At 54.5% G+C, this 20,081-nt stretch overlaps 6 protein-coding genes across 6 annotated transcripts; 3 read left to right on the top strand and 3 right to left on the bottom strand.

Moving 5' to 3' along the window:
* Positions 1 to 110: 110 nt before the first annotated feature.
* Positions 111 to 1,217, bottom strand: PV07_11938 (uncharacterized protein; the record flags this gene model as incomplete). Its single annotated transcript, XM_016399416.1, has 3 exons — positions 111 to 949; positions 1,021 to 1,115; positions 1,165 to 1,217. The coding sequence occupies 3 exons, from the start codon at positions 1,215 to 1,217 to the stop codon at positions 111 to 113; spliced, it is 987 nt and encodes a 328-aa protein (XP_016243978.1).
* Positions 1,218 to 1,465: 248 nt separating this feature from the next.
* PV07_11937 (uncharacterized protein) lies at positions 1,466 to 3,229 on the bottom strand. The gene has a single exon (XM_016399415.1). It carries the CDS (start codon positions 2,517 to 2,519, stop codon positions 1,566 to 1,568), a length of 954 nt encoding a protein of 317 aa, XP_016243977.1. The 5' UTR covers positions 2,520 to 3,229; the 3' UTR covers positions 1,466 to 1,565.
* A 67-nt stretch (positions 3,230 to 3,296) lies between these two features.
* On the bottom strand, positions 3,297 to 6,201 carry PV07_11936 (uncharacterized protein). Its single transcript, XM_016399414.1, has one exon. It carries the CDS (start codon positions 6,047 to 6,049, stop codon positions 3,533 to 3,535), a length of 2,517 nt encoding a protein of 838 aa, XP_016243976.1. The 5' UTR covers positions 6,050 to 6,201; the 3' UTR covers positions 3,297 to 3,532.
* Positions 6,202 to 7,846: 1,645 nt separating this feature from the next.
* Positions 7,847 to 9,581, top strand: PV07_11935 (uncharacterized protein; the record flags this gene model as incomplete). Its single annotated transcript, XM_016399413.1, has 9 exons — positions 7,847 to 7,920; positions 8,425 to 8,438; positions 8,491 to 8,502; positions 8,563 to 8,592; positions 8,643 to 8,989; positions 9,039 to 9,080; positions 9,134 to 9,161; positions 9,212 to 9,374; positions 9,425 to 9,581. The coding sequence occupies 9 exons, from the start codon at positions 7,847 to 7,849 to the stop codon at positions 9,579 to 9,581; spliced, it is 867 nt and encodes a 288-aa protein (XP_016243975.1).
* Positions 9,582 to 12,595: 3,014 nt separating this feature from the next.
* On the top strand, positions 12,596 to 16,741 carry PV07_11934 (uncharacterized protein; the record flags this gene model as incomplete). The annotated part of the gene is made up of 5 exons (XM_016399412.1): positions 12,596 to 12,675; positions 12,740 to 12,937; positions 12,997 to 13,829; positions 13,897 to 15,059; positions 15,110 to 16,741. The coding sequence occupies 5 exons, from the start codon at positions 12,596 to 12,598 to the stop codon at positions 16,739 to 16,741; spliced, it is 3,906 nt and encodes a 1,301-aa protein (XP_016243974.1).
* A 2,185-nt stretch (positions 16,742 to 18,926) lies between these two features.
* On the top strand, positions 18,927 to 19,960 carry PV07_11933 (uncharacterized protein; the record flags this gene model as incomplete). Its single annotated transcript, XM_016399411.1, has 1 exon — positions 18,927 to 19,960. One exon carries the CDS (start codon positions 18,927 to 18,929, stop codon positions 19,911 to 19,913), a length of 987 nt encoding a protein of 328 aa, XP_016243973.1. The 3' UTR covers positions 19,914 to 19,960.
* Positions 19,961 to 20,081: the final 121 nt, after the last annotated feature.

The raw sequence follows: 20,081 nt of genomic DNA, 5'->3' as shown, positions 1-20,081 counted from the left end.
AGAGATCGTGCAGGAACATTGCCATCGCAAGGCTCGATCGTCAAGGGGTCTGAAACCGCGGGCCGAACCGCTTCTTCTTTGGCTCATCGAAGTGTTGGCAGAGGCTATCATCAGGTCGGCACAGGAGAGCCAGAGGCTGATATTTCGTCCATGACTTTTTCGAAATGCTCGTCGCTTAGCTTTGTGAAGCGGATTTGTCGATCAGCCGCAGCGAGGATCCTCTGGTGCGGATCCATGCTTGTGGTGTCCATCGCAACAGAACCAGATCGGCCGCCACCAGTACTGCCGAACAGGGTCGCTTCACTTATGCTGGCTTCGATACCGTTCCTCACCCTTGACTCCCAGACACCATCCCACTTCCACTCTCCAGGATTTTTGGGCGATGATGGGGCTGCATCTTTGCCTTCGGGCACAGGGGTCTGAGGCTCGATCTGCCGCATCACGAGTCCACGATGTGCACGCCACGCGTGCCACGCACTTGGATCTCCAACAGTCTCAAGAGGGAGTCTGTCTAGCAAATCTTCATCTTCAAACGCGTCTTGCACATGTTGCAATAAGTTCAAAATGAGACTCCCGCGGTCTTTTGATTCTGGGTCAACCTGGGGACTCTCGATGCCTTCTTTAGTGTCAGAGCCCGAGTGATGACGAGTCAAAGAGCGTGCATCTCCTTGCTCGCTCGCACTACCGGAGCTGGCATCTCTCAAAGCAGTTGCTGTGAACCAGTGAGGAAATCCATAACGCAAATTGAACGTTCCAGGAGGGAGGCGATCCTCATCTGAAGCGCTGACAGTGCCTGATGCGTCAACGCTACTAGCACTGAAGGTGTATGTGGTCAAAGGCACGATCAGAGGATGGAAGATATCGGTCGAAAAGGTGATGAGGGGAGGCAGGTCGGGATACGTGTCTGGGAAAGAGATTTGGAAGCGAAGTATCGCTCCTGCGTACGGTCCTGGGATCTTCGTGTCAGCTTCCAGAAAATCCTTCGATGATGCAACCACACATGGGTGAGAGGACTGGTACCTTTGCGCACAAAATTGACCGCGGCCCAGATGCAAGGGTCGCCGGGAGTAAGTGAGAGATAAAGCCCGTCCGGACAATGTCCTCTCAGAGCAGAGCTTGGACGTGTGTCAGCCCATACATTTAACGTCTCAGCGACTCACTCACAAGTCCAACACGAGTTGTTGTCTTCGAAAAGAAGGAAGCAAACGAAGGGACATTGTTGTGAACGACGAAATACGATTTGGAGACTTGAGTTGGAAATGGCGGAGACGAGCTCCTCCATCGTGCCCCACGCCGAGACTCAGGCCCCTCAAGCCCTATGCAGTGCGAGAGGGAGCCTCGCAAACCGCGCGGGTCTCATCAGCCGCGGGGCGCGGCTCAGCCTCTGAAACGACTGCGCTGCTTGCTGTGGTTCACGGCGGATGGACTGCGAGGCCTTGAGACGAAACGAGTGGGCAGGACAACACACACCAAAACACCACCCTCATGCTTGAGAAGATGAACAAAGTGGGTATCTTACGATTCTATAGCGGTCCAATTCTCTATGGACAACACGAAAACAGTCATCAGCTAGGACATTTGGCGGCGGGCGCTTTCCTTCGATTCTGAGCGACAGCATCGATGCCGTCGTTAACACCGCCAACAATCCCCTCTACAAACCACGACCCAAGATCCACACAGGCGCCTCCTACCCGCCCATCCTTGAAGCGAACAATAGCTTCGTGTAGCTCTACACCACGTTCACCAAGAGCGGAGGTCAGATCAATACCATTAGCGAGGACTCGCTCAGTGACTTGATGGTCGCGCTCAAACTGGAGAAGTCGATTGAGCAATGTCATTATAATCGGCAGTATCAGTAGCAATCCCGCAACAAGCCAGCAAACAGCGTGGGCAACACCCTGGCGGAGGATGTTTGGTTGTCGTTGAGCACGATACTCTGTGAAGTTTTCTGCTTGGGAGAAAAGTTGGGGTGCCATGCTAGCTCGCAGACTCTGGATCTCGAGCGGCGTCAGATCTGATGGGAGGGCCATGTGCATATATCGCAAAGCGTCGATGTGCATGCTCCGCAGGGCGACCGGATCCCCTCCTTGCTCTGCCTGGGTTTTGGCATTGACCCATAACCTCACCCCAGTGAGGGCAACATCCCAGTCTACACCTGATCTTGTCTCCAACGGCGGGAGCATTCTCAGGGCGAGGTCTTGTGAAGGGACGCTTCCTTCCGGGCTCGCTGCTCTGATTGTGGGAGTTGTAGCTCCACTTGAGTTGGTGGTGGATGTGTACTCATAACTGTCCTTCTCTTTGCTGGATTCGACGCAGGAAAACTGATATGCTCTCCTGCGAACACTTGTGCCATGAAGGACGACCGTCCTTGCGGTATGCCGAAGGGAGGTCAAGACCGGGATCCTCGAACGGACCACAGAGGGGATCATAGTGTAAATGGTCGATCTCGAGATTTCTTCGCATGGCACTGACTCTCGTCCTGTTCCTTTCGTATCAGGTCGGGGGAAGGCTGTCGCCATTCTAAGCGCCAACAGTCTAGGAGTTGGGGAACAGCGTCTGGGGTGTCTGCTTCGTGGTAAGAGCTCAATAAGGGTAGTGACAGGTAAGTCGGGTCTCGTTCTGCACACAGGCTCTGGGTGTGAGACTCGAATATTGGAGTACGGGGCATTCAGGTAAAATCGCAGTTTGAGGAAGCAAGGGCGGGACCGAGATGATATCAGCGAATGTTACCAGGTCCTCCACGATGGCATGTGGACATTTCACATGCACATAATCCGATGCACGACATTGTCACGGATTCTCAGGCGAAAGCCAAGGACGAAGGCGGAAAGGACAAGATAGCGAGCAGGCAGGTGGGTTGTATGAGAGGATAAGATTTGTTCTCCAGAGGTTTAGCAGCTGCTTCTGTGGTTTTGTTGAGACGGGACAAGCAGGGGCATGCTGGGGCGGGATGGATCCAGATACGCGGAACAAGGGCTGGAAAAATCGGTGCCCTGTTCTGACATGTGAGACTGGCGGATCAGGGCAACCTTCTCTTGGAGAGGTCTGGCCCAGGTTGTGGTATCAGCTTAGCGGCTCTGCTTCGACATGCTGATGGTCCTCGTGTACTCAAAGTGCTGCGACTGCGAGACTGTCATGTTCCCCTTCTCGTCCTGCAGCTTTCACTTGCTCCCTTTGCGAGGAGGGAAAAATTCCAGTTGGTGGCATCGGAACCGGATTTTCTTTCTACCGACCAAGCCCGAGATCAGCCTTGACAAACACAGGGCGCGAGGCACAAGGGCGTAACTCAACAGAGATCTTATAGTTCATTATGTTATTGATTACTTTTCTACTTCTCGTCAGAGGCGCGCATGACTAGTCTGTGGACCGGTGGCGCCGTGTCTTCTTTTCCTCAGTTGAGCCCTGCGCCCTCCGCCTGACAGCGCAAATCCACGTCTGGCCACTGTGGTCGTCTGTTACATTGTTGAAATACTCTCCAATGCCCACCCAGCTTATTCCAGCCTCCCTCTATTCTCTTTGCTGGTTCTCGAAATCAGTTGAATCCTGCCACGTACCCAGACAGTTGGCTCAGGTCACGGTCGCTCATGAACTCGCCATTGCCGCCTGCCTGTGTCGCTTGCTGCTGAAGAGGCATCCCTGTGTTCATGTCCATTCCCATGCCCATTGGGCGATTCATCCCATACGAGGCGAACAGATTATCGCCTGAGATACTCGATGAGAACGGCGTCGCAGGCGCCATTGACACCCCCATTCCACCCCCGCAGGTCATCCCTCCTTGGCTGTTGTCGAGTCCTAGGTCGAAGTTCAAATCGTCGACCATTCCCAGATCAAGGTTGCTGAAGTCAATGCTGTCAAAGTCAAGCTCCATGCCATTGTCAAATGCGCCAGCTGCGGTCGAGTTGGGTACACTGCCACAGTCCGGTGTCATGGCTGGGAAAGAGTTGGTATCAGTGGACAAGCTCCTGCGCTGGCTTTGAGTGGTTGCAGGCTTCGACTTTAATCCGCCCTTGATCACGTATGGGGCCAGGATGGGCACTTCAGCCAGGGTTTGGGTCGGCACCATTGCATCCGTCACATTTCCAATTCCCTGTTGATACTTGAAAGTGTCAAGCCACTGCTGATTGTCCGCACAGGTCCAATTCCAGGGATCGTTGTCCTCGTAAATGATCATGCGCGCTTGGTCCTGCAGGTCCTTGTCTGACGGAATGTGTCCTGCAATTCTTTGTTGCGATACAAACTTGCTCAGTTCTTGCTCTAGTCTACCCCAGCAATTAGAGTCCCGAGTCATTTGATCAGGCTCCGTACTTTCGGCAGAGGTGCCGTTGGTTAATCCTCCGTCGGTATTGGAGGACGGTGTGGCCATCAATCTCGCAACAAATGGGTCCATCGTGTTCCTCTCGTGGCCAATGAGATAGGGTGGTATAGCATTCTCGACCAGTCTTTCGACATACGGCTCGAATCCCCATCCGCCACCCCAATTGCTCATGTCCGAACCGTTCCGGAAATGAGCAGCGAGATGATCTGCTCGTTGTTGCCAAGTGGTGAACTTGGATGGGCAGAAGCCACAAGCGGACTTGATCTCATTCGTGGTGCTCTTCCAGGTATCCATGTGAGACTGCACTTTTGCATTGTGCATCAATTTCAGGTGCTGGCTGAGGTGGTCCTTCCGATAAAAGGTACGTTCCTGCAATGTCTTCTCTTGGCATGCTGTGAAATTGTGCGACTCCAAATGATCCGTCGAAGGGTTTGGCTCGCGGCAGAAGACGCAAAGTTCCATGCCCGTCAGTGCGTCAGTCATGGTACCACCACTGGGGCAACATGTCCACCGCTCTAGAGCAAGGTGGAGAGATTTCTCGTGCCTTTGCCAGTCATACTTGGCAGGGAAAGAGTCTGTGCAGAATGTGCATTGAAAGATTCTTGCTGCTCGCGATTTGGCCTGTTGAGCCGCCGTGCGTTGTGCCACAGGAGCTCGCCTGCGCCTGCGTCGGTCCTGGGACGAAGCAAAAGAACCCTTTGACCGATTCGATCGTGAGGAGGCAAATGTAAGATCGGAATTGCTAGATTCCCTCGTTCCAAAACTGCTTACCGACGGAGCGCGGAACATGGAGAAGGATGAATCATCTTCGCTCGAAGCTTTCCTCGAGCTTGGCCTCGAGCCGTGGATACTCGGCAGAGATGGGTTGCGAACTGGTAGGGGGGTGGAAGTGACGGCTCTTGCAATGGCAGTCATGGATGCGGGTTCGTGTTCTGGTGGCGAAGCTTTCCAACGATCTAGGGGGTTGAGTTCTGTAATATCCGGGTTGTCGACTCTATTAGGGATGTCGATTGCCCCCAGCATAGGTGAGGATGGGCCAGATTCGGCAGGCCTGACCTTTCCTCGTCGGCGTGCATTGGCCAACCAATTGGAAATCTGGCTCCTCTTCAGGCCGGTGACTTGCTTAAGCTCGTCCTTTTCGCGCTCGTTGGGATACGGATGGTCAGCATGTTCAGCAAGCCACTGTTTCAAAATCTTCACGGCGTCGCGGGGAAACCGAGCACCAGTCTTTCGGCCTCGTCCTTCTTCCATTGACTTCATGGCCTTTCTGCGTTCAGTCAACGGTCCTTCCGTGATCTGCTGGTCTTCTGCGATACCCGGGAAAGTGTTGACAAAGCCCTTGGGGATTTTCGGGTGAACGAAGCTGCACTCTCGATATAGAGAAATGCAACAGGTGCAGCCCGTGACCAGAGCGCCTCTTGTAGCCAAGAAGCAATCGAGGCCCATTCGCGCGCAAAGGTCACAAGGCTCTTTGGCACGAAACATTGGGTATTCGGCGGTGATGTCGGAAGGATGTGGAATAGCCTCAATTTCGACGTTGTTGATTAGCTTGAGCTTGACGACTTTGATGGCCGGCGGTCGACTCGTCGGAAGGGCCGCTGATTTGTCAAAAAAGAGCGATTCATAACAGTCCGTGGCATCAGTCTCACAGGCCTCGCCCGCGACCGACGAACAATCATCAAGGTCCAAAGCGGGGATGGCATGGGAGGCGTCGTCGAAATCGAAGTACTCCATTGTTTGCGCCTGTGGTCCTCGAGGCCGGGACCAAACAGCAAGTACTTACGAAGAGATGTCAATGGAAGAGAAGATGGAGGGCGGAAAGATGACCAGGCCGTACTTTTTGTGAGACTCTCAGCCTTCTCCTCGGACCAGAATACGAATCTCCGAAGATCGGTGGATTGTGTCGATGACTCCTCAGGCAGGCCTGGAATGAAGGTCAGTGGATGTGTAAGAGCCTTGGCCCTGCACGCCCTTCCCACGACATTTGGACATGGGCCTTCTCAGTCCTTGCGCCTCTTTGGGGCAGTTGGTGCCCACAAGCCCACCGAGCATTGGCTCTGCTGGGCCTGGTGGACAAGTCCGAGTGCGCTAGGTCCAGCGGCGTCGTCGTAGGTGGCTGCTTATGCCACTGCAGGGCACCTTCTGGAAGCCCTCGAACTCGGTCCCGCAGCCAATTGTGGGCTCTGTCGCCCGTCATCTCAGTTGATAGCGGGGTATATTTCGCGCAATTGTCGACTCGTCAACGCTTTCAATAGGCCATCACACGACCCTGTGCAGGGGGGTCGTTGTTGGGACGTCGCATTGGCCCTGGCGTAATTGGAAAATAAGGCTCCGGTGCATATCAATGCCTTGCGCGAACCTGACCCCATTTGCCGCTGACAAACTGCACAATGCGATATTCTCTCTTCCGCACTTCGCATACTTGATCATGTCTCAGTAAAGCCCGGTTCCAGAGCCACGCCCAATTTGGCAGGACTCACCGACCGGGGAAAGTGTCTGGGGGAAGAAATATAAACCTGGAGCGCTCACCTATCGATCTCCGACATTCGGATGCCGGAGTTGATCAATGACAACGCCTCTCAAGGACATGGTTGGTATACGCTGAGAACGCCTTTCCAGTGCGGAGAGCGGCTTGTTCGAGGTGCATGTGGTCTGTGTTCCTGTAGCACAACGTTAATTTGAGACGACCAAACAGCATAAGCTCTGATGCGGTCATGTGCTGCACATATCCTGTCAAAACTATCTGGATTGATAGACGTCGCTGATGGCGCACCGCTGCACAGATTCTCGACTTCTTGTTTCAGTCCCGCTCATCCCCACATCTATCACTGGCTGTAAAAGTCGTTTTCTCGAAATACCAAAACCGACTGCGGAGCCGTCCATGGCTAAACCTCGAACAACGAACAATGCTTGTCTTATGACTGAGATGGCCACATATATGAGTAGACGTAATAGAACGTATTCGAGGAGAGAAGAGAGTATGGTAGGGAAGGTCGTTCTTGGGTTCTTGTCAAGGATGGATGATCGGGAAAGACTCCAGCCGCGCATGTTCGGATTGATTTTCATTCTGCCATAGGTTGTTGTATGTGATCAAAGCCCTTCTCTTCCTATCTTTACGTCCTCAACGAACGTTCCAGCTTGTCGGCTTGTATCGAGAGGTAGACTCTGCAATGACTGGAGCGCTAGATCTTCGGCTGTTGATTTCCGGGCTGCGCTAGCAAACCCGCGATGTAATTTCCACACTGCGTATGTTAACCTGACATCGCCCGGCGACTTTGTAGAATCCGGCATGTTCCCCCCTCGACTTCTCTGAGCCACGACCCGTGGGATGTCTGAATGCATGCATACCTGAAAGTCGTTGGTTGGCTGGTTGGTATCAGAGTGACGTCCACAATACCGCGGCCTCGGTGGGTATCTAACTGGAGGGAGGTTCTGTCAGTTCCACGTGCGGAGGAACGGAAGGAGCTGAACTGCTACCGATCTCAAGTGATGTTTCAGTCTCAATCCGGTGAAAACTCATTCTCTCGCGACATGGAAGGGGGAATTGCTGCCGGGCCACCTGTCGGGGCACCCGTCGGCCTCGTGCTGCCTCAAGATGAACTGAAGTGAGCCTGGATGGATGCTGGCTCAATTTCACTTGATGGCCTTGGTTTGTGACGACGCGCGATTGGGAGGCACCATGCCATCAGCCAAATCTTGAGAGCTGAATGTGATGGAGTTTGAATCAAGCACCAAGTGGGTGAGACTGTCAATGGCTAGTGATGCACTCACTTCTCATCGCACCCGTCATGGCGCCTGCCACGAGGGCACCGGCTGCAATGGCCATGGCATAACGCGGTTACGCCTTGAATTGATGACCACGGCACTCCCAATTGGCAATCAGGCAAGTGTGATTCCAGCACTTTGGAAAGGCACGACAGTGGTCTTGGCGTGTGTAGGGTATCTATCTCAATTTCTCTCTTCTTCCTTCCTTTCTTCTTTCCTCAATCTCCTCTGTCCAAGATCTGGTGAGTATAACTTTTCGCCTTATTTCTGCATCCTCGCCGTTTGTTTCATGGTTCGCTGGGAAGGTTTGGTCTGTGCTAACTGTTTTCAAATGTTGTAAACAGACTGTACGAGAATTGTGAGTCCATCTCCATCCATTCATTTGTGGTTAATGCTAATTGTGTATCTAGTTTGCCCTCCCCGTAAGTTGCAGTGCTTTCCTTCCGTGTCTCGGCAATGCTGACACTGGTTTTCGTGGAAAGGCTCACCGTTCTTTAAAACAAAAAGAAAGAGTAAGTGTTGTGACTTGGTGACGTGGAGCTTTGCTAACATGAGCTTGCAGTAATCTATCCAACGTATGTCTTTATTGTTGTTGCCCACCTTTCCTATCTTCGTCCTTGCGCCTTCTCCATTTGGTGGCCGCCTTTCAAGCTTATACTCATTGTCGACCAGATGTTCGCGGCGGCAGGCGGCCATGGTGGCTTCGGTGGCGGCTTCGGTGGCGGCTTCGGCCGTGGAGGTCGATTCGGTGGCTGCGGTGGCAGCGGCGGCAGCAACGGTGGCGGCAGACGTGGCGGCAACGGTGGCCGGTGGGGTGGTGGCAGCAGGCGTCACCCCGCCGGTGGGATCGGGAAGAGTGGCCCCGGCGGCGGTGATGCCGGCAAGATCAACCGCCTGCGCCGGCAGGCAGTAAGTCACTCTGCGTGGTAATGTACTATAACTAACCCTAGTGGCTTAGAACCTCCTCGTCCGTCTTGGGGCCTTGCGGCGGGAGGTGGAGGTAAGTGTATTCCATACCTGACCCGAAGCACTTGTTGACTGATGGTTCTCTAGGAGGCCGAGCAGCAATTGGCCGAGCTGCGTACGCCTGACCCCATCCCAGGACACGGACTTGCCACTAATATACTTCAGGGGAGTACGACCGCGCCATTGAGCGCGAGGAGCAGCGACGGGCGACGGCAGTAAGCGGCGACAACGGCGACGGCGGCAACGGCAACAACGGCAACGGCGACAACGGCGACAACGGCGACAACTTACAGGCTATGGTGGCAGCTGCGGTGGCAGCAGCAGCAACGTCGGCAACGTTGGCGGCAATGGCGGCACCCTGGGGGCTGACCCCAGTAGTAACAACAGCGGCAACAACAGCGGCAACCTCGGCGGTAGCAACGGCGGCAACCTCAGCGACAGCAACAGCAACGGTAGCGGCAATGGTGGCAACGGCGGCGACGACGACAGCGACGACGACGATGGTGGCGTCAATATAGGAGAAGCGGAAATGTAGGCCGGGGGCCTGGCGGCGACAACGGCAACGGCAACGGCAACGGTAACGGCGACTGCGGCGACAACGAGACGGCAGCCGCCATAATTTAAGAGGCGGCACGGCCGCAATACATCTCGTATCCAAACACTCTCGTTTTCTTTTTCTTCCCTTCACCTTGTTCAAGCATGTAGTTTCGTAGGAGTAGATGAGTAGCACCCTCGAAGAACGGCGTCAGCAAGGCGTTGTTCACCAACGCCGGCCAGCGTCAACAAGCTTTGAGACATTGATGTTGCAGCTAAGAGCGCCTCTAGTACGATATGAGCTCTCAGGGTCAAGAAGGTAAATTGAAGATCAGGCGAGGCAGGATGGACTCGTCTTTGTCCTCTGTTTAATGGCGTCTGCTTTTCACCGGCGACACACACACACACAGAAAGTGTGTAATTAGAGCCACCCATTTCCTCTCCATGGGCGTTGGAAGACTGAACCTCTCTCCATCCCTCTTTTAGTCTTCCGAGGAAGATTTCCTGAGCCCCCTCCCAAATTCACAGGTAAGCTACCATTTATACACGAAATGAAGATCTGAGTCCCCTAGCTCTGGCTGAGGCGCTATTGGTGTACCGTTTTCTTCCGCCAGCCGCAACTTCTCGGCGCGCTGACGGTTCACAATCTTGATTCCGATCATCATGCTCACTATGGCGAGGAAGGCCACCCCTGCCAGACCCATCGCGACATACATGCCTCGCAGGTACCGAGGTGCGGTGCCGGAGGTGAAGATCTGACCCACGGCCACCCCGGCTGTGTTGGCGAGAGTGGTTGTGGCGCCTAGCATGGTGGCTCTTTTGAAATGCCGTGACACATTATCATTGAGCCACATAAGAGACGTACCAGTATTAGCATAAATGGCTGTGGCGACAACTTTGAGCAGACAACCGAGTTAGTTTGTCAAAAGGATGAGAACGAAGGACAGAAAAAGAAACAACGTACCGAAACACCCAAAATATCGAACGCCGAGAGACTCGACCGACACCAGGATTGAGTAGCCGACGACCAAGACCAGAAGATGTCCTGCTATGAAAGGGCCTCGGAGACCGGATCTGTCAGAAGCCCAGGCGATGAACAGACACCATATCATGCCCCAGAAATAGATGGGCACAGTCATCAGGTTGGCCTTGACGTTTTTGTATCCCAATCCGCTCACGATGGTGGGGAGAAAGGTGGTGAATGAGTACAGCGAGATGTTGACGGAGAATTGATAGATCCAGCTTTGCAAATACTTCAGTCAGCGGGTCTGGGCCAAAAAAGACACACAGAAAGCAAAAGAACAAGTTGAGTGACTCACAAACAATACCATTTGGGATCTTTGAAGATCTTGAAGATTTCCACCCAGCTGAATTTTTCGTCGATTCCCCAGTGAGGGTCGCTGTCGTATCGAGCTCGCATGATCCGCTTCTCTTCTGGGGTCAAGAACCAAGCCTCGAGCGGCGAGACGGGGAAGACGAAGTAGAAGAGTGGCACGAGCAAGATGGTCATCACGCCTTCCACGATGAAGAGCCAGCGCCAGCCCTCAAAGCTCCCAGGGCCGGAGATCTGGCAGAGACCATAGGCCAGGATACCGCCAAAGGCGCTGGAACAGGCTGAAAAAGCAAATATGACGGCGGACCGCTTTGCGCGCTCTTCCTTTTTGTAGACGAGGCCCAGGTAGACATCTGTGCAAGCGTACATGGTAAGTTCAAGAAAGACCGGGTTCAGCTGGTGAGCCAAAGATGTCTTACTGATGCAAGGGATCAGGCCCGCCTCGAAGGCGCCTATGAGAAGCCGACAGGCGTACAGAGCCTTGTAGTTGTGGATGAAGCCCATCCCGAGACAGCAGATGCCCCATGAAAATGCGCAGACGGAGAGAAGCGGCTTGGGACCGACAATCTTCAAGAGCACCGCCACTGGAGTCTCGAAGGGGACGTAGGTTGCGTAGAGAAGCGTTGTCGCCGTCCCGAACTGGTTTCCGACCAGGCCGATGTCGACATCCATGCCAGCCACCTTGGCGTTTCCGATATTGCTTCTTTTGGGAGAATAGAGGTGTCAGTAACCATATGCATCCCAAAGAAGCCTTGCCAATTCTTTCTGGTTCTGGGCTGAATGCCTCGCACATACCGGTCGAGATTCGCCGCCATATAGAAAAGGCCCAGAAGCCCAATGGCATAAAACTGTTCCTCGATTAGATCCAAATCGGGCCTCAAGGTCAGAGAGTTGATTGAGGGACTCTCACATCAAACTTCCACATGACTTTTCTTTCTTTGACAGGGTCAATGTAGAAGGTGGCCGTCCCTGCAGGGTCGCCGCTCGCCCTCTCATCAACGGCAGCACTGTCCACCGTGCCCATGTCTTTCGGCAATTCGACCGCTGTCTTCTCAGCCATGTCGACAAATGGTTCTCGACCAAAAGTCTGTTTTCTTTTGTATCGATGGGGTTGAGGTCGGGTTTGTGCTATGACAGTTTCGAGAGCAGGAAACGGGAAGGAGATGGATCCCCTTTTTATCCTCCACAGGCGGGATAGACCTGAATGATAGACATTATATCAGATCGTAGTCGCATTTCTGGTAATGGCCTCTCTGTGGTGTTCCTCGGCTACGGGTCGTTGCCCCTTTACCAACCTAAATATTTACTACAAGGTTAAAAAGATCGGAATATAGGTCACCTTGCCGATATCGGTTGGCGGGCTTGAGATAGTATCGGTGTAACGAGTCCTGTACACCGGCGATAGAGAAAACCTTGTTTATCTTAGCTTGGTCTAACGTGTATAGATAGATGGTTTCGGCATAAGCTCGCCTGCACCGAATTCCAACCACTGATTCCATAATTCCATTCGACTCAATAAATCACGCGGAAATCTAAATGACTCTCTATTCTATAGACGGTATGGAGACAAGCCTTGATATAATCCCCTCCAAAGTAGCTCTTGGCGAAGGGGCTACATCCTACAATTCTGAGTCGATGCCTTTATCTCTGTGTGGCTGTCACTGACTGACAATCCCTACACGATGGGATCTATCGCGATAGCAAATCCGGTGCAGCCGGGGATTCGCATCGCCATTGACCGGGGAGGAACATTTTGCGATTTGTAAGACCAAAACTTCCCTTCCACTATCCAAATGACATCCGCTGATCTCGTGTGAACCTTCAAGCTGGGCACGAATTCCGGGACGAAAGGACGATGTGATACTCAAGATCCTATCGAGTGCACCAAACGAGTACAACGATGCCCCTACGGAAGGTATTCGCCAGATCCTGGGCATTGCAGAGGGAAAAGAGATTCCCAAGGGGGCCCTGCTTGACTTGGCAGGAGTTGAATCTATCAGGATGGGGACGACGGTTGCTACAAAGTGTGATGCTGTGCACACTCCCTTCGCTTATCGGCCAGTATTCTGACGGTCTTGCATAGTGCTTTGCTAGAAAGAAAAGGTGAACGCGTCGCGCTTCTGATCACCAAAGGCTTTCATGACTTGTTGGTGATCGGCAACCAGGCTCGCCCCCATCTCTTCGACCTGTCGGTCAACAAACTCGACGTCCTGTACGAAAAAGTAGTCGAGATCGACGAGCGAGTCACGGTGGAAGGATTCGCCGAGGATCCTGAGCGCAAGCCCATTGACGTCCAGTCCGACCCGCAGCTGGTCGAGGGATTGACGGGGGAGGCGATCCGGATTCTCAAGGTGCCAAATATTGAGGCAATCACAAAGGACTTGCTCAGCTTATGGGAGGAAGGCTACCGCGACATCGCCCTGGCCCTTTTGCACTCTTACACTTATCCCAACCATGAGGCTGCCATCGCGAGGGTCGCTCGCCAGATTGGCTTCCGCGTCTCTGTCTCGTCGGAACTGCAGCAGATGATCAAGATAGTGCCCCGGGCTCAATCGGCCACCGCAGATGCCTATCTGTCTCCCGTGATTATGCGGTACCTGGACAGCTTCCGCAAGTCGTTCAAGGGACATCTCATGGACGAGAATGCAAACAAGTTCCTGTTGTGTCAATCCGACGGGGGATTGACGCCCATCACCACATTTACGGGGCTTCGTGCCATTCTTTCCGGACCTGCAGGAGGCGCCATTGGTTGTGCCAAAACATGCTACGACCACGAACAAGGAGTCCCAATACTCGGCTTCGATATGGGGGGCACGAGTACCGATGTGTCTCGGTTCAGTGGAACGCTGGAGCATGTGTTCGAAACAACAGTGGCTCAAGTTACAATACAGAGTCCTCAATTGAACGTTCAGACTGGTATTTCCCCTTCACTGAAAACCCCTTTTTAGTCCTCATGGGGTTTGGCATTCTAATGGCATTCTAGTCGCGGCGGGCGGTGGAAGTCGACTATTTTACCACAACGGTCTCTTCGTGGTCGGTCCCGAATCAGCAGGGGCCTATCCCGGCCCTGCGTGCTATGGGCATGGAGGGCCCCTGACCATCACCGATGCGAATTTCCTCCTCGGCCGCATCTTACCAGACTACTTTGCGCGCTCCTTGGACAGGTCGGCCGTCGAGACGAAATTTCGCGAGCTCACCAATGATATCAATTCTGACCGGCGGCAAGACGACATGCTCACTCCCGAACAGGTTGCGATGGGATTTCTGCTAGTTGCGAATGCTGCAATGACCCGGCCCATCCGTTCCCTCAGCGAAGGCCGTGGGTTTGAAACGTCTGCTCACAATCTCGTATGTTTCGGCGGGGCCGGCGGTCAACACGCCACAGCAATGGCACGGGATCTGGGGATCAAACGCGTCGTCATCCACCGGTATTCCAGTATTCTCTCTGCATATGGCATGGCTCTCGCAGATGTCGTTGTCGACATTCAAGAACCTGAATCGGTCGTCTACTCTCATGGGTCGACCGCTAGAATCCACGAGCGCTTCGATCTCCTGAAGCAGCGGGCGATAGGACAGCTTCTGGCACAAGGATTCCCCGTGGAAAGAATCGTGTGTGAAACTTTTCTCAACATGCGCTACAAAGGAAGTGACACGTCCTTAATGATCAAATCAAGTCCCGGATCAGAAGATTTCGGCGCTGCGTTTGTCGAGCAGCACCGACGCGAATTCGGGTTCGATCAACCCAGGGAAATCCTGATCGACGATATCCGAGTGCGCGGAATCGGGAAAAGTGTTGAGATGCCCGCCTCGTATCCATTCGCACAGTTGAAGCAAAATGGCAGAATGCCAGGGAGCCAGCCAAAGCCTCAGGATGTTCGAAAAGTATACTTCGAGAAGCAAGGATGGCTGGACGCCGGGATTTATCACCTTGGCAATGTCGCCAAAGGGACCCGGCTCCGGGGTCCTGCCATGGTCGTGGATGAAACTCAGACCATCGTCATTGACCCCGACAGTGAAGCGAGCATTCTTCCAGAGCATGTTGTGATTGAGCTGCTGGATATGAAGGCAGAGGAGATCAGCACCAAAGAAATCGACCCTATAAGGCTGTCTGTCTTTGGCCACCGGTTCATGAGCGTCGCTGAACAGGTAACGCCACGCGAATAGTATCCTGACGTGACGGCTAACCTGATGTCCAGATGGGCGAGACGCTTCGGAAGACCTCGATTTCCACCAATATCAAAGAGCGGCTCGATTATAGCTGCGCCGTCTTCGACGCTCAAGGGAGGCTGATCGCCAACGCACCGCACATTCCAGGCCACCTGGGCTCGATGAGCTACGCGATCCGGTACCAAGCCGAAAAGTATGCCAAAGGTGAACTCAAGCCAGGGGATGTCCTGCTGGCCAACCATCCATGCGCAGGCGGCACCCATCTACCCGACTTGACGGTCATCACACCGGTCTTCGACGACGAAGAGGCGCCGACTGAAATCCTCTTTTTCGTGGCAAATCGGGGCCACCATGCAGACATTGGCGGGATAGCCGCCGGCTCGATGCCGCCAAATTCCACCGAACTCTGGCAAGAGGGAGTGGCCATCGAGTCGTTTAAGATGGTCAACGAAGGGGTCTTTGACGAAGCGGGCCTGATCCACCACCTGGTCGACATCCCGAGTAGCTATCCCGGCTGCTCGGGGACACGGACCCTCAAAGACAACATTGCGGATCTCAAGGCGGGCATTGCCGCCAACCAGCGAGGCATCCACCTCATCCAGGGTCTCATCCGCGAGTACACTTGGCCGGTGGTTCAATTCTACATGGCGGGGATTCAGAAGAACGCCGAGAGTACGATCCGCGCCCTCCTCAAGGCCTTCAGCCGGAGATTTCACGGCCGGCCTTTACGGGCGGTCGACTACCTCGACGACGGCACCGCCCTTTCCCTAAACATTGTCATCAACCCGGACGACGGATCGGCCACATTCGACTTCACCGGCACGGGGCCGGAGGCCTTGAACAACCTGAACGCGCCGCCGGCGATCATGTTCAGCGGGATCATGTATTGCCTGCGGACGATGGTCTCAGCCGACATCCCGCTGAACCAGGGCTGCTTGACGCCGATCGAGGTCGTGTGCCCGCCGAACTCGATCCTGCAGCCCAGCCTGGCCGCCGCGACGGTCGGCTCGAACGTGGAGACGTCGCAGCGGATCGTCGACGTCATCTTCAAGGCCTTCCGCGTCGCCGGCGCCAGCCAGGGCACGTGCAACAACCTGACCTTTGGCTACGGCGGCGTCGACGGCCGCGGCCACACGGTCCCTGGGTTCGGGTACTACGAGACGATCGCGGGCGGGTCGGGCGCCGGGGCCGACTGGGACGGCCAGCACGGCGTGCACACGCACATCACCAACACGCGCATGACGGACCCGGAGACGCTGGAGAAGCGCTACCCGGTCCTGCTGCGCGAGTTCTCCATCCGCCGGGGCAGCGGGGGCCAGGGCCGCCACCGCGGCGGCGATGGGTGCGTGCGCGACATCGAGATGCGCCGCGCGCTGCAGGTGAGCATCCTGTCCGAGCGGCGCGTGATCCCGCCCTACGGCATGGCGGGCGGCGACGACGGCCAGCGCGGCCTGAACCTCTGGATCCGCCGCGAGGGGGATCATCCCGCGGCGTGCAGGACCATCAACCTGGGCGGCAAGGCCAGCGTTCAGATGGGCGTGGGCGATCGCATCGTCGTCATGACCCCCGGCGGCGGCGGGTTCGGCGTCTCCCCACACAAGGTGCCGGAGCCGGAAATGGACACAGAGTTCACGATCAAGGATCGGATACGACTGTTTTGATGGGAAGGGCTGTGGACGAAGCCGCAGAGGGAGGTGTCCATCTGCAGCTGAGATGGTGATGATCTAGACATGGCTACGGTATGTGTGTGGCATTGCCTTGGAATCATTATAGAGGTCTGGCAATAGTCCGATAGATTTTTAGAGGAAGGAAAGAAGACAAATAATGGCTGCTGCTTCAATGCCGTCAAATTGACGCTTTGAAGGTTCGAGGACCGGTGGTGCTCCGCTTGTTTACCGACGATGTACGATCGAAGCGCGGAAAGATACTCAGGCAGCCTCTTATATATATCCTCTACTTGTCCCGTGTTTTCCTGAGTTATTGTTGCTTCCGCACAACGGCATCAATGGCATTTGCGACGTAGGATACGTTGCTCGTGTTGACTATGCAGCAAGTGGTCAGTGGCGGATACTAGACAAGAAGAAAGGGGAGAATGTTGCAAGCAAACTCACGGCCGGCGACGGAGATTCGTCCCGAGTCGAGGAGGTAAATGCTGTGTTCGTCCCGAAGTATTTTTGCCTGGGTGGCCGTCAAGCCCGTGTAGGAGAACATGCCCACTTGCTTCACGACATGGTCCCAGTTCCCAGGGGTCTGTAGCCTGCGCAGCTCCTCGTAGAGGGCGTGTCGCATACTCTTGATGCGGCCGCTCATGGTCTGGAGATCGGCCGTCCACTGGTTGAAGAGCGTGGCATCGCCGAGCACCGTCGCGGCGATACGAGCGCCGTAGACAGGGGGAGTGGAAATCTCGCCACGCTGCAGCCGTGCCAGTTGCGAGCGTGCGTGAGCGGCGGAAGAGACGGTCGACGTGACGAGGTGAAAGGCGCCGACCCGCTCGCCGTAAAGACCCATGTTTTTGGCAAAGGACTGCGCCACGCAGAATTCCATGCCTCCGCGGGAGAGGAAATGCCGGACGGGCCAGGCGTCTGCGTCCAGGGACCCCGTGGCAAAGCCCTGACTGTATCATTTCGTGAGACATGGTGGGATAGGAAGTGGTTTTGGGAAGGAAGGGGGGAATGTCGAGTGGAAATCGGCCTACTATGCACTGTCAAAGAAGGGAAAGAGCTTCTTCCTCTCGCAAAGATCCGCAATCGCTTCCCACTGCTCCGGAGACGGATCCAGGCCGGTCGGATTGTGTGCACAAGCATGCAAAATGATGACGTCGCCAGGCCCAGCGTTCTTGCTGAGTGTATCCATCATGCCGTCGAAGTTGAAAGATCTCGAAGGCTCATCATAGTAAGGGTAAACTTGTAGTTGAAGACGCTCTTTGCCAATGTCTCTATCCGTGGCAACCAAGGACCAGATCAAATGGTGGTTGTTCCACGTAGGATCAGAGATCCATATCGTACGGGGCCGGAGAGCATCTGCCAGAAATCTTGCTCCCAGATGATTTGCACCGGTGCCGGAAATGCACTGTATCGATGCAATGCGGGAGCAAACATCCAACATCGTGGTGCCAAACAGCAATTCTTGCGCGAGCTCGATGAATCTGGCATGGCCGACGATGGGAAGGTATTCATGGTCAACCGTAGGGTCCTCGTTCAGCTTGGTTTTAGCCTGTGCCATGTATTAGACCCCCATGCTGAATGCTGATGGGGCGAAGGAGACGTGGATTGACGCCTGAACAATTCCACACACACACCTTCTTGACCACGGGGAGAATCCATGGGTTGGCGTCGTTGTCTCGATACACACCAGACCCCAGATTGACCTTGCTGGGACACGGATCCGCATTGAAAGCCGAGGTGAGAGCAAATACTGGATCCGATGGAGCTAACGAGACAGTTGAGAACAGAGAGTCGTCGACCTTCAAAGCCATGACTGGTTGAAGACCTTTGCTACTCACCATCGCTGTCAGCTGGACATGAAGTCTTGTCTTTTCTTCTTCTTCTATTTTTCTTCACATCAGTGCCGCTCGGACTCTCACTCCGGGCCAGCAAAATGGTATCCAGCCCCAAGTCGAGTCCGCCCTTGATAGGTGTCCGGTCCGGCGTTGGGAGCGAGTTCCCGATGTCCTCTCAGTGTGTCCAAAATCTACCAGAGCCTTGAAGGAAGCGGCACATATGTCAAGAAACGCCGAAGCGGACACCCATTGGAGGCTGAGTTCCTCTGTATAAGAGAGAAATTACGTTTCGTCTCCTGCTCGGGACAAGGCTCAATCTGTTCTTCCTACTATCCTCTGATCGAGCGATGTCTACTGCTAATCCTGTCGGCCCAGTACCACCGTCTGGTATCTGGTGCCCGGCCGTGACCTTTTTCGATCCCCATACCGATGGCCTCGATTTGGTTTCCCAGAAGAAATACTACGCCTATCTCAGCGCAACCGGTCTTGCGGGTCTGGTGATTCTCGGCACGAATGCTGAAGCCTTTCTCCTGACGAGAGAGGAACGGTTCCAGCTGATCCAAGCCGCACGGCAGGCGGTTGGCCCAGCATTTCCCATCATGGCTGGGGTCGGGGCGCATTCCACCCGTCAGGTGTTGGAATTGATGAGCGATGCGGCTCAGGCAGGCGCAAATTACGCTCTCCTGCTTCCACCGGCGTACTTCGGCAAGGCTACCACCCCGGATGTCATCCTGCATTTCTATGATCAGGTGGCTCAGGCATCCTGCCTGCCCATCGTCATCTATAACTTCCCCCAAGTCTGCAACGGTGTCGACCTAGACTCGGATCTGATAACCACAATCGCGAAGCGGAATCCTTCCAAGATCGTGGGGGTCAAATTGACTTGCGGCAGCGTTGCCAAAATCGTCCGATTGACGGCGAGTCTTCCTCCGTCGAAATTTGCCACGTTCGGAGGCCAGTCAGATTTCCTTATCGGCGGTCTCAGCGTGGGTTCCGCCGGCTGCATCGCTGCCTTTGCAAACGTCTTTCCCAGGACCATTTCTCATATCTATACGCTATATCGGAAGGGACGAATCGCAGAGGCGCTTGACATACATCAAAGAGCCGCCTTAGCTGAGAGCCCCATCAAGGCGGGAATCGCGGCAACAAAGTATGCTGTCGCACGCTTCTCTGCTCCCATGGCGGGCATACAAGACGCTGAGCAGAAGCTTCGTCCAAGGCGACCTTACCAAGCGCCATCCGAGGCTACAAAGAGCAGAGTCGAGGCATCAATGATCTCATTGTGGAAGATTGAAAAGAGCTTGGAGTTAGGCACCTTCACCTCGAAGCTTTGACATTTCCGACCCGTTCACCGTAAAGTTTTGCCTTTCATTGGCATCCGGGATAATTTGGTCTTATGCCGAGGGGGTGTCGGACTGGTCGGCGTTGATAGATTCAACTCTTCCTCCTCTTCCCATCTGTGCGCGTTATTTTGAATACCTGTCTCTGGCTTCAGCTGTGCT

The sequence above is a fragment of the Cladophialophora immunda genome, assembly GCF_000835495.1.
Source record: "Cladophialophora immunda strain CBS 83496 unplaced genomic scaffold supercont1.7, whole genome shotgun sequence".
Lineage (NCBI taxonomy): Eukaryota > Fungi > Ascomycota > Eurotiomycetes > Chaetothyriales > Herpotrichiellaceae > Cladophialophora > Cladophialophora immunda.
Note: the sequence above shows the minus strand (reverse complement) of the source record. Positions and strands in the feature narration are given on the sequence as shown.

What these genes read in the sequence shown, in the direction of transcription:
- PV07_11937 (XM_016399415.1), bottom strand. Translation starts at nt 2,519, where the DNA reads ATGGCGACAGCCTTCCCCCGACCTGATACGAAAGGAACAGGACGAGAG.
- PV07_11936 (XM_016399414.1), bottom strand. Translation starts at nt 6,049, where the DNA reads ATGGAGTACTTCGATTTCGACGACGCCTCCCATGCCATCCCCGCTTTG.